This window comes from Coloeus monedula, assembly GCF_965178545.1.
Source record: "Coloeus monedula genome assembly, chromosome: 7".
Classification (NCBI taxonomy): Eukaryota; Metazoa; Chordata; class Aves; order Passeriformes; family Corvidae; genus Coloeus; species Coloeus monedula.
Window position 1 is genome coordinate 23,260,136 of NC_138787.1, and position 15,557 is coordinate 23,275,692.

A 15,557-nucleotide genomic window follows, 5' to 3' on the forward strand; every position below is an offset into this window, starting at 1 on the left:
AAACTATAGGTTAGAGATATTACATGTATTCAATTTTGGGGAAAGAGTTTTGTTTGATGGCAACATCCAATAAATATTATTTCCCTGAAACCTAAAAATTTTATTTTACAAACAGGAGAAAAAGGCTGTTCTACTCCTTTAGTCACAAGACATGCTTTCACACATAACTTTCTTTAACTATTTGAAGATTTTGGGTGGCTGTGTATGTAAATATGCTTAGCTGAATAAGATTCACATAATTATTTGATAACTTTATGAAAGTTTGGCACTTCATGGCCTCAGCAATGAAGTTAGCACTCCCAGGAAGTCCCATTGCTCTCAAACAAGCTTCAGGTAGTGACTGATATCTGGAACAAAAAAAATATTAAAATACACTCAGATCAGTTTTGAATTTCCAGGTTCAAATGTTTTTGTATTCAGCATTATATACAAATAGTCATACTGCATAATTTTAAAGCCTTTAATAAAGACAAAGGATAAAGACAAGAAGACAAGTATTATTAACATTCCCCACCATTAGTATCTCAGGAGACATTCTTCAATAGCTATCCTTTGAAAGACATGTAAAAATACCTTTTACATGTAAAAATACCTTTTAACACTGATGTATGAAAAACCTTATATAATGCTGTGTTTGGAGGGTTTACCAAATCAAGAGCTCTTCAGCTTTCTTTCAGTACTGGTGTAACCTTCTTAGTTGTTCATGTCTGCATAAGGAAGACAATCATCAAGATGACTGAAATACAGAACTCCTTTAAAGTGTTTTGGGGAATTAGGTAATGCCTACTATCAGAGAGCCAATGTTAATTTAAATTCCATTTGTTCATTAATACTCGTGTAATATTTATTTTTAGTTGGTTTTAAATTCAGAAATCTCCTTAGGTCCAGTCTGTAGATGTCTCATGGTAATGGTATGAATACAGAGGAAAAGGAAAGATATGTACTTGCTAGTTATAACTTGGCATCTTCAACAGAACTAATACACAGGAGAAAAGAGAGCCAGGAGAGGTTTCATCAAGAGAAGACTGTTCCATAAAATCTATTTAAATAATTTTAAAGCTGAAGTAATACTGCCTCATTTTTTGGGTGCACTATAATTCAGATTTAAGGTCAGGACAAAACCAGTCAATTACAAGAATACTGCTTTAGCTTACGAGTCTGATTCACGTTTCTCATTTCTTTTCCTTTCCAAGTTTTTCCTGTCCAGTACTGTTATTAGCCTTGTTGATAAAGATCTGAAAATTAGTTCAAAACTACATGTTAAAAGGAAGAGACTGTATTGTGTATTTGGATTAGATCTGAAGAGACAGATGTTCCATTTCCTTCCTTTTTTTCCACTAGCTACAATAATGTTTCCAATACAATTATCCTGGTTCGGTTTCTTCTTTACATTTTCACGTAAATTGCCTATTTTGATGTTGAATATGCTTTATACAATGAGTTTCTTAAATCACTATTCATAGTAGATATTCAATCTCTCAGCATACAAGGAGCTGATGTGTTTCTAGATTTGCTACATCCTTCCTGGCTTAACGATGCAGGAGTGATCATCCACTCAGTTCTCAGGGCTGTGTGCCTAGCATTGGGCTGCTGCTGGAGTGAGTCCAGCAACACATTTGCAAAATAATATTTTTTCATGTCCTATAGTATTTCCTAGAAATAAATATTGCAACACTGTATTTGAACTGGTACCGTCTTCCATAGTTCTACGCAAGATGTTTTATGGGTGAGATAAATGTTTATTTTAAAGTCCCCAAAGTAATTTGGGACTATATTTATAGTTTGAACTTTATTAAATGTTTATGAAATTCTCTTAACATAAGAGGTGCTATGCCGTAGATAATCTTGGTAGTACAAGATTTACTTTAATTCATCTGTTGCAAAAGCAGCAGTGACAAAACAGTATTTAGTACAGAATAAAACTACATCCTTTAAATATACATACACTTCATATGAGGCACACTTGGTCATGAGACATAGCAAAGTACCATCTAATATATTAAGGTTTGCAGCCATCAAACTTCTACGTCTACTTTTCACACAGATATCTGTCCATCTACCTTAAAGCTCTTGGGTTTTGCTCAAGCCTTTATACCTCTTTCGGTATTTTGTCACCTGTAAACATTGATCTTCATTCAAATTTTCTGGATGTGCAGTACTTCTGTCCAAGATGAAAGTTCTGTTCTCATGAAGTGGTAGAATAACCAGGAAACCATGCTGTTAATCCATGCAAGGGTTTGACAGAAATATTTCTTTAACAATTTATGGTGGCATTAATCATTTATTATTTCTGCTATGATTTATTCATATACTATTATGCTTCTTTTTTTCTGGGTCTTTGGTTTTTGCTGTGTGCATTTGCATCCTTTAATAAATTTAGATTGAAAATGCCTCAGAACAAAATTTATGAATATACATGTGATAGTAATACAGGTCTCTCAGAGTTTCTTGAAACTGTACAGTTTGAATAGTAGAATCATAGAATGACAGAATGGTGTGGGTTGGAAGAGACCTTAAAGATTATCTCCTTCCAATGTCCTACCGCTACTCCAGGCTGCTCAGGCCCCATGCAGCCTGGCCTTGAATACTCACAGGGCTGAGGCATCCACAACTTCTCTGAGCAGCCTGTTCCAGTGACTCACCACCCTCACAGTAAAGAATTTCTTCCTAACATCTTATCTAAACCTGCCTTCTGTCACTTTAAAACCATCCCGCCTTGTCTGCTTGCAAAAAACCTCTCTCTGACCTCCTTGTAGACCCTCTTTAGATACAGGAAGGTGCTGTAAGTTCTCCTTACAGCCTTCTCTTCTCCATGCTGAACAACCCTAACTCAGCCTGTCTCCATAAGAGACATGCTCATCTTTGTGGCCTCCTCTGCACTTGCTCCAACAGGACCACACCCATCTCATGCAGGAGGCCCCACAGCAGGATGCAGCACTCCAGGTGGGGTCTCGTGAGTGTGGCCTAGAGGGGAAAAATCACCTCCCTCGACCTGCTGGTCACACTTGTTTTGGTGCAGAAGAGGACAAATATTTGTGTGAATTCTTAAAAATTTAAACAATTAATTAATTTAGAGAAGTAAGAATTATGGTAGCCCATTGCTGTTGCTGTTGCATAAAACATTTTATGAATGTTTTCTGCTCATTATCCTTTAGGATACTTTCAGTTGTAGATATTATTCTCTCTACTTGACAGAAATTAGAGAGGTTGAACAACAGCTTGCATAAGATTACTGAGAAACTCAGTAACAGACACCAGAGCAAAATTCCCAGATCATCCAAGATCTTGTCTAACATTTTGCCTACATATTCTACTTTATAAATGAACCTGTACAGGGAAGAAGAACAGTCAAATACTGTTTCTGCATGTGATGCTGCGGAGCTTATAGCAAGAATCCCCTACACAATCCAGTTACCCAGTGAAGCATATGGCCAATGTACTGCAAAGCACATCAACCCAGTTTGGCTCTTTGACACTTCATCAAAAAACACTATGCGAAACAAGGTCTTTTAAACACAGCACAGGGCAGAAATTATACCTGGTACCAGGCAGGTTTTCTCAAGGGGAAAGATGATAGGACGGCCCAAAAAAAGATTTTACCATAAACAGTGTAACAGTGTAAAGTGATAAGGCTTACTGAATCTTTTTTTTGTAAGTAACTGTCACCTGATAGTCCCTCTGGTACACCTCTGCTACCTACACTTCCTTTCTCCTCTTGCTTAACAGAACAACAGCCAATAATAAATTTTCATTATCCTTAGATATATATTTTTTTAAATTTCAGTGAACTACTGTTATCTTTGAGAAACTGAAAGCTACTGAACAGTTCAGAAAGAAAAATCTACCACTATTAATTTATGAGTTACTTTGATCTCACTCCATATTTTTCTGGGTATCTGATTGCAGCCCTTCTATAATAAATGCCACCTTGAACTTGTGATCTTAGGAAGTGAACGCATGAACCTAAAAACTGTAGAAGGTGTTCACCAGCCCTATCTTTGTGAAACACTTCAAGCAAGATTCTCAGAGTAAAAAATGAGTTTGAATGAAGTCTTCTAACTTGCAGCAGTGCTGCTTCAACAGTGCACGAGATAAACAGGAACACAGAAAAGTTGAGATTTATATCAGCATTTTTTACTCAAAGACAAAATATAGTACAGTTTATTTAACCTTGAAATGTTGTCATTTAAAATAGATTAAATCTTATCACCTAATACTGCTTGTAAAGCACTCCAGTAATAAATACATTCCTGCTTTCCCCAGGAAAGCCAGTGTGAGGTGGTATTTCATCAAGTTTGAATACCCCTAATTTTCTTAAGAGAAACCTACTGCAGCTAGTATGATTTTTTCTACTTAACATTATAGTCTTCTTTTTGGTAGGATGCAAGGAAGCTTGGCTTTTCTGTCATGTCATGTCCCAAGGTTCAAAGACATTTTAACACTACAATTCTTCAGTCTTGTCCCACTCATATTTCTTACTCTTAAAAATGTTTCATTTCCTAAGCTGTTTTACAATCCTAAGTATGAGTTTTACAGTCCAGAAGAGAAAAGCTAATACATTTTCTTTTTACTAACAATAAATGTGACAACATCTATTTTAAGTAAGTGGAAATATTAAAGGTCTTCTGAGTGGATTTCTAAGTAGACTGAAGTCTTCCATCTAGCTAAGATGGCCAAAATTGGCCAACGGCAGTAGCCAAGCTTTGCAAGGATGTTACACAACAGCAAAAGGACAAATTCATCTCATAATCAATCAGTCTCTATTGAAACTGCCAACATAAAACTAAATAATGTATGTTCTCTTTTTTCTGTATGTGCAACTGATTTTTTTTATTTGAGAAATGAAGTCACATCATCTTTCTCAAGATACAACAAACAAAATAGCTGTGTTTGTTTTCACTTCTCATTGCATGGGTGTAAGCAATGCAGAAATGTAAAGTTCTGTATAACATTATGAATATGAAACTCACAACCATCAGTTCAGCCTCTCCTGTGTTGTATGTCTAAGAAACTATCACCAAAAGAATTGGATCCATTTCTGCTATGATCAATTTTATACTGCATTCCCTCATTTTGTCCAATTGTTTATGGTTTTTAACTCCAGTTTTCCCCAACTCAATTTAAACCAATTTAGGAATAAATGTAACTAAAGTTACATTAGAACTCAAATTTCAGGGGAATAAGTCCAATTTACATTATGCGTTGTTCTGAAATTAAGCACAGGGTCTGGAATTTTCAAGCAACAGAAAGAAACCTGTGAAGTAAGCTTTGTTGTCCTTGTTGCCTAATCCATTCCCTTCATTGTCTGAAATGAAGGAGAACAGTGATATAAATTTTATGAATAGCAATTCCCTTGGCACATATACTCACTGTTCTCAAATATTAAGAAAACATCCTTGTCAACTCATCAGGTGGGGGACTGAAAATATTAAGACTGCTAAGAGACTGAGTAATGCTTCAGCTTGCTGCCACCTAATGTGTTTAATGCATAAAAAAATAGCCAGCACCATTCGTTAAGTGCAAGTCTTAGTTACAATACAAAAAATTGATGAACAGCCTCTACCACCAGCACAGCACAGTGCTTAGTGGCTGCTTGAAACTAGCATATATTCTTTTGGATGGCTTAATCACTTCTTTCTTCAAGTTCAAAGAAGAATGGTTATTAACCCCTGTGTTCTCACAACATTTTCAGAGTAGAATTTGACTGTATAAAATTAGCGACACTTAGATAAGGATAGGATCTAAGGTTTATACAACACTTGCTGTTGGAAATTTAAACAGAAATGAGTGTGCTGACCCTCAGAATTTTATAAGATTATGTTTGAGGAGCATGGACTCCCTCAGTCTTGAACAAGCTGAAATCTCAAATCCCAAAATACTAACTGTTAAAAAGAAGGCAAATAAAAGCAGACAATAGTGCTGACAAGGTATTTCTCCTTCCAATAATCATTTCATTTGAGTAGAATTATTCATTTTAATAGCTTTTGAAGTAACTTTTTTTCTAAATATAATTGTTTTTAATTAGCAGGAGAATAAGGAATAGGCAGAAGTAACTGGTGAAAAAAGGGTATAAGATTTCTTGAACATGAATATTGCCCAAATGGGTAATAACTGACAGTCGTCACCATCTGATGTTTGTTCACTGGTCTGTGTAAAATGAAGTGGTGATCTGAGTCCCATAGGATTTGGAGATCATTTGCAGCACAGAAGGCAATAATTAGCATCATTGCTGACAGTCCCAAACGCTGAATAGGGACAAAATATAATTTACCTTCTTATTCTTAAAGGTTTTGTTCTTTCATGTCAGAGTTCAGTCAGACTGAAAGAGCAGCCAAAGGAAATTTGTTTTATCTGGTGCTCACACAATGCTTGCTCTCTGCAACAAAGCAAACATTTCAGCTTCCAGAGCTAGCAAATTAAGCAGTGCTTACAAACATAATCCTTCCAAATAAAATTGAAATCCAGCTTAGATAAGACCAGCAGGTAACAAATCCATACTTTTAAAGGAATAAGCTTTAGGCATTGACAAAAGTAGAAGTGGAGCAAAAGGCAATACTCCTGTGGTATCCTTTGTCACACCTTTAGCTGAACTAGAATTATAGCCTCAGTGAAATTTGTCTGTGCATGAAGGTTTTTCACCACAAAACTCAAAGCATAGATAGCTGTTGAAGACACTAACAGATCTTTCTCTAACTTTTTTTTATTTTTGGTTGCCTACATTTTCTAATGAGAGTAAACTCTTTTGTAGGGAATTCAAGCCAATGATAATAGATTTGCTTTGGGAGAAAAACGCTACATCCTGCAAGAAAAGTCATTCACTGGCCATGAGCAAGCTGCCAAGGTTATCCTGTGGAGGATAAATGAATTTGATGACATGCTTAATAATGCAGATTTTATGGATATAAGATATGCCTCTTAATGTTTGCTACAGGGGACAAGAATCAACCCACAGTGCAAAATTGCCAATGAATTTATTGGACTTGGCAGACACTACAAATTTCACAGAAGTTTATTTTGCCAAAACACCAAGTAATTGAAGCTTAATCCTCAAAACTACAATGAATTACTTTTTAAGTTTGTCCTGTATTTGCTATGTTTACTGGAAGTTGGAGTAGATACACTGTCTGATTATTGATGTGGTATATTTCTTATTCTAGGTCCTATCCTTAGGGGCTGATGTTCTACCAGAATATAAGCTCCAGACGCCTCGCATCAACAAGTTTACTATATTGCACTATAGTCCTTTCAAAGCTGTGTGGGACTGGCTCATTTTGTTGTTGGTGATATATACCGCCATATTCACCCCTTACTCTGCTGCCTTCCTTCTGAATGATAGTGAGGATCGGAAGAGGAGAGAGTGTGGATATTCCTGCAGCCCACTGAATGTTGTAGATTTAATTGTGGATATTATGTTTATCATTGACATTCTAATAAACTTCAGAACAACATATGTAAACCAGAATGAAGAAGTGGTAAGTGACCCAGCAAAAATAGCAATTCACTACTTCAAAGGCTGGTTCCTAATTGACATGGTTGCTGCAATACCTTTTGACCTGCTGATTTTTGGCTCTGGCTCTGAAGAGGTAAGCTTAAATTAATTAGAAATCTAAATCTTAATTTATTACTTCACAGTGGTATTCTATGTATCCTAAAGTATTTTTTGCTTGTCATTTAATAGGCTGCTTAGTATTTCCATCCCATCTTTTAAAGTTAAACTAAAATTAAATGTTCCTTTGTAGAATAATGTACAATATTAGCTTTCATTGACAAGAGCTAATATCATTGCTGAATCGTTGAATGATTTAGCTAGTATTTTTCAGTTATACCATATTTGATACTGTCTTTAGAAATAATAAATATATTGTGTATGGATGACTTGGTCAAATGTTTTTATCTAAGAACTGCCGCTTTGATTTGTCGCTTACTTTGTAAAAACTGCCCATGATGCATATAAGTGCTGTGTTGGCATTGCATCATTAAAATAAATTTTCTGTGTTCAAAATGTTGAGATCAGATGTTTACTTAGCAGAAAATAGATTAGTTGTAACATAAACTATACTAGTTTTCAAAGAGATGTGGCTGTTGTCTATTTTATCAAGAAGATGGACTATCAGAAGAAGAAAAAAAAGATTACTTGGGGTTAGCCTTGACAGACGTGATCTATCTCCTCACTCTGTCTATACATTGGAGTAAAAAACTGTTCAATATATGCATCCAAAAATGGCCCAAAGGTGTATAAAATATATGCTATATTCTGGATTCCTGATCCAGTTCTTCCAAACAATTTTATTTAATTTAAGAAGGGCTAAAATCATAATATATTTTTCCTGAAAAGTGAACTAACAAGTAGAGAGTTGGGTTTGACTTTTCTGTGATGCACAGAATGAAGAAGTTGTTTTTTTTAAAAGCAGCAAACCAAGCAAAAGGTAAATAAGGAGTCTAGAGAAACATGAGATAAAACCATGCAGTAAAAATAAATTTTATTAAGGAAAGCAGTAAGAAGAGAGACAGTAATATAAAGGACAAAGGGAACATGTTAATAGTTCTCTTACCAGAAGAGAACTTTTTTATTCAGAAGGTGATTAAAAGGATCAGAGTTTTAAGAGAAAATTTGATCACCTGTGCATTCATTATCTGTGGCTGGTCTCAATCTTTCTGCAGATAATTTTCTTCTGTGGTTTTGAAAGCACAGGTACATGAAAGACAAACATTTTCATAATGGCATTACTTCTAAATCAGACTAGAGCATTCCCCTTCAGGCATGGTCTGCATCCCTTTCTGATCATTGAGCACTTATCATTGCCAAAAATTATATTCAATGATTAGAAGTGAGGAACATAAAGGATTACAACAGGGACCAATTCCAAAGTTCATTTAAGGAGTCCTTTTTGGATTTGCCCCTGAACATCATTCTTACACACCTCCCCTGTTACAGATGTGCTTAAGAGTGAAATGCCAGGTGCTAAAGTCATGCTAAAGGGATAACTTTAACATAAGATAATGTTACAGATTACAGTAACAAACAAGTGTATTCTTGCAGATAAATAGACAAATATAAAAATGTGGAATTGGAAAGAGAAATTATTGGACCATGTAATGACTTTTTCACTATTGCAGGTGTAAGTAAATTGATTCTTTATCCCCTCAAAATCTAGTAATTGACCTGAAAAAACTGGTTTGTGTATCTAAGCAGCAATGACACTATATAGATTATGTCCCATTCACCATGCCATCACGGCTTCTCTCTCATTCATGGTATTGAATATGTCAATCACTTTTCTAAGCTGCTACTTACTGCAGTTTTTCTTCCTACTTTGCTACCTATAATATTTCACCAATAATCCCTTTTTGATAGTTTAGCAAGAAGCAAACGTAAAACTGTCAGAATGGAGCATTTTTCATTTAATAGAAATTTTCAGTCATAAGGGTTATCTTTTTTATGAAATAGCTCTTTTTTTTTTTATCTAGAGATTCTTCAAAGAAGATCCCCAATGAAAAATTGTATTGAATAGGTTTTTTATTAAACAACGTAAGCTCTAAAGAGAGCTCCATATGTGCTCATGCAGCTTTAAAACACCTTGATACCAAATGGAGTCTTGAAAGGACAGGAAATAATAATCCAAATACCACATGCAGCACTATCTGAATGCTTCTATTTGAGCCATACATTTTCAACTATAGGAAAGCAACAGAGTTGGACCGTTAACTTTCCAATTTCTATAATAGGGAAATAATGTAATTTTAATTTTTTTTTTTCTGCTTAAGCAGACTCAACACAAAATGATGATGGTTGGTAGCAAATAATTCTCTCTTTTGTGTGTGTATGTTGTAAAAGTTAGGTGGCTTCCCTCATACTTGGGAAGATAAAAATATGGAGTAGATGGTGAGAAAAGAATAGAAAATAAAAGACTCTGATGTGATTATAATAGTTGTGATCAACTATTCTTGAACTTGTAGTCCAGCAGATAGGTATGATGAAAACAGAGAAGCTAGCAATCCAGAGAAGAGAGCAGCATCTATCAGATTGCTCTTTGCAGACATTAATTGTTGGCACCAGATGAGGTAAGGTAACTAACAGAATAGGACCCCTGCCTCCTTGAGTGTTGTGCTGATCAAAATATTCCAGCACACCAACAAAGTTGCATTGCATGAGATGTAGTTCTGAAACCAAGAACTTCTGTCCCTGGCCAAGTGACACATGGAAGGTGTACTGTTACTATATGAAGGCTACCTCTGTGCTGGGACAGCATGTAAGGCACATTAAAACTTGTGAACCATGCTTTTCACCTCTACCACCAGCTGTATTTTGGTGTTAAAACCTCTCCACTGTGTTAAAGAAAATTAGAACTCAGGATGAGTTTCTTGATGTTTTAAAGCATATCAAGTCTCATTCATGTTGATTTTATCCTTGATGAGATGGAGTTTTCTTGTGTTATATACCTTCCAAATACTCCAGAGCTCAAACTGATGTATCTAAGTATAGGATTGACACTGAGGATGAATAATATTAGCAAGTTTTAACTTAAGAATGGGGTGGAACAGTGCTGACATATTGTAGATTCACAATCTACCATCCGATCTATTTAAGGGGCACTGTAAGAATATGCAGCCTCTTGCATGATGTAGAGATATGACTACATCTGTAACAGAACGTTTCAAACACCCCACTAAAAACAAATCTTAGCTTTTCTTGAAGGATCGTAAATATTTAAGCCTGATCTACCTTACAAAAAAAATTACCTAATCACAATATTCACATGCTTCTGAATCTCAGCCTAGGCATAGCATTTTGAAGGATATGGTCTTTCAGACTACTGAGGTCACTAATCTTTTTTATGTGGTAATGAGAAATTCACCCTGAAGTTATTATTTGGGATGTTAAACTGAACTAAGGAGTGTTACCCTACATTATCCTCTTGCTCATTTACTCAGAAAATATGAACAATTTATTGAGTTGTCCACTGATAAATGCAGCCAAGAAAGACTCTTGTTTTGTTCCAAGGGCGTTGGGGTTTTACTCAGAAATATGGTAAATGCAAGGATTTAATAAAACATAAAAACTAGTTTAGTACTTGTTGCAAGAAAGCTTTAATGTGATGCATACTACTGTCAGAGTGCTTTGTGAGGCTTGGAAAACTTTTCTTGTTAAGTGTCATGTGTCATGTAAGTGTTAAGTGTCATGTAATGACATGCATGTTAAAAAAAACCAAACCAACCAACTTATTAAAAATGTGTTCAATCTTGGCATTTACTGAATACTTCAATATCTGTTCAGACTTGATGCAAGGAAAAAAGGTAGCTGAGGGGGTTTTTTAGTCCAGTTGTCCTATTTACAATGCTGTCCATCCCTTCTACAAGGAATTAGCAAGTATGAAAATGATTTATTAATTGAAATTTGCAAACTTGTATTAATAACCTTTAGATTCCTTTAAAAAGATCAGAGCTTCAAAGAGGCTGCAATGAATAATAGCACAAGTCTCCACTAAAAAGCTTGGAATACATTCCTGCTTAAAACTGCTCCAATTTATTTTTCTAGTGGTATAGTATTTTTATTACTGGCTCTTGCCACTACACCTGAAAGATGCAAAAAGATTCATCTGGAGTAACTTTTCCATGATTTTCTGTTCACAGTGCTTCACCTTTTTTACTTGTATGAGTGTTCATACCATTACAAACAGGAAGAATCTTGTAGATATACTCTTTGGGACATTTCTGCCCTAATACTTCTCTTTTCTAGAATATGTGTGCCAGAGCATTGCAAGGAGTTTCTAAGCTAGGATCAAATACAGTCACACAGCTTTGTTCAAAAATACTTATTATCTATGTGGACAGTTATATAATCATGAGTAGTTCCAATAACTTACAGATTTTTTCATGTTAAAAATCATGAATCTATTGGATCATTAAGTCCATTATGGTGGATTGAAGAGTCCAGATCAAGAAAAATATTCAACATGGAAAAGTATCTAGTGCATAATAATAACTTCAATATATCATGATTTTAAATGTACATTTCTTATTTTATTCCCTGGTTTTATAATGAAATTGATAGTTTAAAGAAAATGAAATTAAGATTACATTGAAATGGATTCTTCTACTTATTTTGATGATTTCTCAAAATAATGGAATTTGAAAATGGTTTATTCATGCTTACTGTTCATGAGAATACATTTGCTGATGGGGAAAACTAATTTCTGTCTTTTTTTTACAGACAACTACATTAATAGGCCTTCTGAAGACAGCTAGACTGCTGCGTTTAGTGAGGGTAGCACGGAAATTGGACAGATACTCTGAATATGGTGCTGCAGTTCTGATGCTCCTCATGTGCATATTTGCACTAATTGCACACTGGCTTGCTTGCATTTGGTATGCCATTGGAAATGTAGAAAGGCCTTACTTGGCTCACAAGATTGGCTGGTTGGATTCTTTAGGAGAACAACTAGGAAAGCATTACAATAAGAGTGATGCAAGCTCTGGACCATCCATCAAGGACAAATATGTTACAGCACTTTATTTTACCTTCAGCAGTCTGACAAGTGTAGGATTTGGAAATGTGTCTCCAAACACCAACTCAGAGAAAATCTTTTCCATCTGTGTCATGTTGATTGGCTGTAAGTAATTTTATCGTGGATTTTAATCTTTTTTTTCCTCTGTGTTTGAGCAAATGGCTTAACATTCTAAGCTAATAAGATTATAAGCATGCAGCCAGAAGGGCAAATTCCTAGGGAAAGAATGTTGTATGCAAAAATATGTTGTGACTCATTCAGTGTCAGGAAGTAATCAAGTTGCTTGACTACTCAAAATCTGTTATCCAAACTGTCAGAAGATTTGTGTTGTATATCTGTGTCTGTAAGCAAATCCTGTATAGGTTAAGAAAGTGAGTTTTGAGTGGATTTAGGAAATTATAGCCCATATAGTCCATATTTGGATAATCTTTTTTTTTTTTTTTAATTTAAAACTGAACCTATAAATGTATGCATACCTTTTTAACTCTTCTCTTTGTTCTTAACTTTTACTTAGCCATACTCATCTGCAAAGCCCAACGATATGACTTAAGAAAGTTTTGTTTCTATTTAATCCAGCATTAATGTACGCTAGCATTTTTGGAAATGTATCTGCAATAATCCAAAGACTCTACTCGGGAACTGCACGGTATCACATGCAGATGCTGCGAGTGAAGGAGTTCATACGCTTTCATCAAATCCCAAACCCTCTGCGGCAGCGACTGGAGGAATACTTCCAGCATGCGTGGACATACACCAATGGCATTGACATGAACATGGTATGTTCTTCTGTTTTTCAGGCAGAGATGCTGAGGAATAGATAAATGCATGAGAACTTAAAAAGAGACTGTAAGTCTTTAGTATTTATAAGCTGTAAAAGTACAAGCTTAAGAAGGTGGATATATACTCAATTATTGACAATCAAGCCACTACATATTTGACATCCAGACATTTCACTGCCTAGGTTACCACCAGGTATATCAGAAATCTCAATTTTCACTATGTATCGGAAAGCTTGAGAACTGCAGGTGACTCCTATAAGCTTAAATAGAGAAAAAAAAAATCATAGGTTTCTTAGTTCAGGCATAGCTGTTCCAGAATTTTGTTTGTTCTTTGCCCTGATTTTCCACTTCCAGTATCAAACAAGAGTACCTGTGTTAATATCTGTAGAGTTACTGTTCTATAAAACCCACAGAGATCAATTCTTTTCAAAATACTTCTGTGTAATCTTGAACAGGTATATTGGGAATGGGTTGAAGAGAGGAGCAGGCAGGTGTAGCTGCTCTTTTCAAAGAGAAATATTTGAATCACATGATAGCCTGAAAAGTAATTCACTTGCATATACAAGCCACATAATTCTGCACTGAAAATCAACACAGTATTACTAACCATTTAGCCATCCACAGAAACTCATTTCTAGGAAGTGACAAGGAATAATACTCATATTTTCTGGTTTTGATAAAAAAGCCCCTGTAATCTCTCCTTCTATAAATATATGGCTAGCTAAAAAGGAATGACAATCTGCTAGTGAGCAAAAGTAAGCATCTGTATCTCTGGCTTTTTTTCTGGAGATAAGATTTTTTCTGAAAAGTCAAAGAAATATGTTTTCTGAAAAATCAACATCAGTTTGAAGACATTGAGGGGACTGTGGATCTTGAGGACCTGTGAATCTGTGTCTCTGTAGGGATGCTTTCCAAAGCTGTTCAGAGCTGGAGATTAGAAACTTTGCAGAACTCTGCAGAAAGCTGTCAAGGACAAGAAAATCTATACACTTTTGTAACAATTTAAATAGAAATCAACTTCCAAAATTTTGACATACATTTGAACAGTTTTCACATGGTATCTGTACATACATTTCCGAATGATGGTCAGAGTACTATGCTTTTATGCAGTAAGCAGAAACAATGGTCTTGATTAAAATCTTCTATACAGGTGAATCACTGACAGTTTGACTTTATGGTTACCATTAAGTAAAGCAGATCTTAAAAATATGATAGAAAATTAATATATTGGGCTTCACCTGCCACTTCCATGAGTGTCCCTCCAGAGGGATAATATCCCCAGGGCAGGACAAGGACACTTGTATAAACCTCTTCTGGGGATTACTGCAGTGGAAGGCAGCATCAGTAGCTTCATCCTGTGTGGCACGGAATAGCCCTTATTCCTTCTGATGGCAATGGAATTGTGGGGTACTCCGCACTTTGCAGGATCAGGCCCTTAAGTGTTCAACCTAAGCCTAAAGTAGCTCATTGAATTATTTCTGAAGATATTACAAAATCATGTATGCCTTAACTAATTCATTACCACTAATGGATGTACTAAAAACTTATTTCACATGAAATAATAACTATAACTGCATGTTGTCACGTGAAAAGTTGCGTAATTCAGAAATTGGTGTACTGAAATTAGTCTTGGATTTGTCATTAATGTGAAATAAGAATTAAATGGATTAAATAGCCCATATTCTGCAATATGATTGTGAGGCAGTATGGAGGATTTGTTTTAAATAAAGTGTGGAAAAACCCTCAAGTTTAATATCTTGTTTTGTTGTATTTTATTCCTTATTCTGTTCACAAGTTCTATCCCTCAAGTTTTATGTCAATCACTTAATTTCCTTTAAAACTGAGTTTGAATGTATTACACTTAGTACAAGGATAATATGAGAATTGTGTGATTTACGTTGTACTTATGAAAGATTTATCTCTTTCCTGTCTGCTTCACACCTAAATACATGGAATAACACCACCCACTGGTAAGAGCAGGAGGTATTTATATCAAATTTAATTCCAGTATAAAGTGTGGAGAATATCCATGTTATCTGTTGGGTTTAGAGCTTGTTCAATGCTTTCTAATTTTAATCGTAACTTTTTGCATGATGAAGGGGTAGATAGCAAAGGGAAATAATCAAAGTAGAATCAGATGTGGGGCAAAATGGTTACTAAAACTTAGACATTAAAAAATGCTAATCTAACCATGTTTATTAATCACTGTTTTACCCCACAACTCAAGTCATGCTTCTCTGCCCAAAAAAGGTCATGTGCATATTGGTTTGCA

The 15,557-nt window shown here is 35.2% G+C and overlaps 1 protein-coding gene across 3 annotated transcripts in view; it reads left to right on the plus strand.

The window, feature by feature from the left end:
- The window catches only part of KCNH7 (potassium voltage-gated channel subfamily H member 7), a 217,679-nt gene that overhangs the window by 165,104 nt on the left and 37,018 nt on the right, over window positions 1-15,557 (plus strand). For all 3 annotated transcript variants that reach the window (XM_082285190.1, XM_082285191.1, XM_082285192.1), the window contains 3 exons: window positions 7,158-7,583; window positions 12,212-12,611; window positions 13,083-13,282. In XM_082285190.1, the coding sequence (XP_082141316.1) occupies window positions 7,158-7,583; window positions 12,212-12,611; window positions 13,083-13,282 (1,026 nt within the window). The remainder of the gene's footprint in view (window positions 1-7,157; window positions 7,584-12,211; window positions 12,612-13,082; window positions 13,283-15,557) is intronic.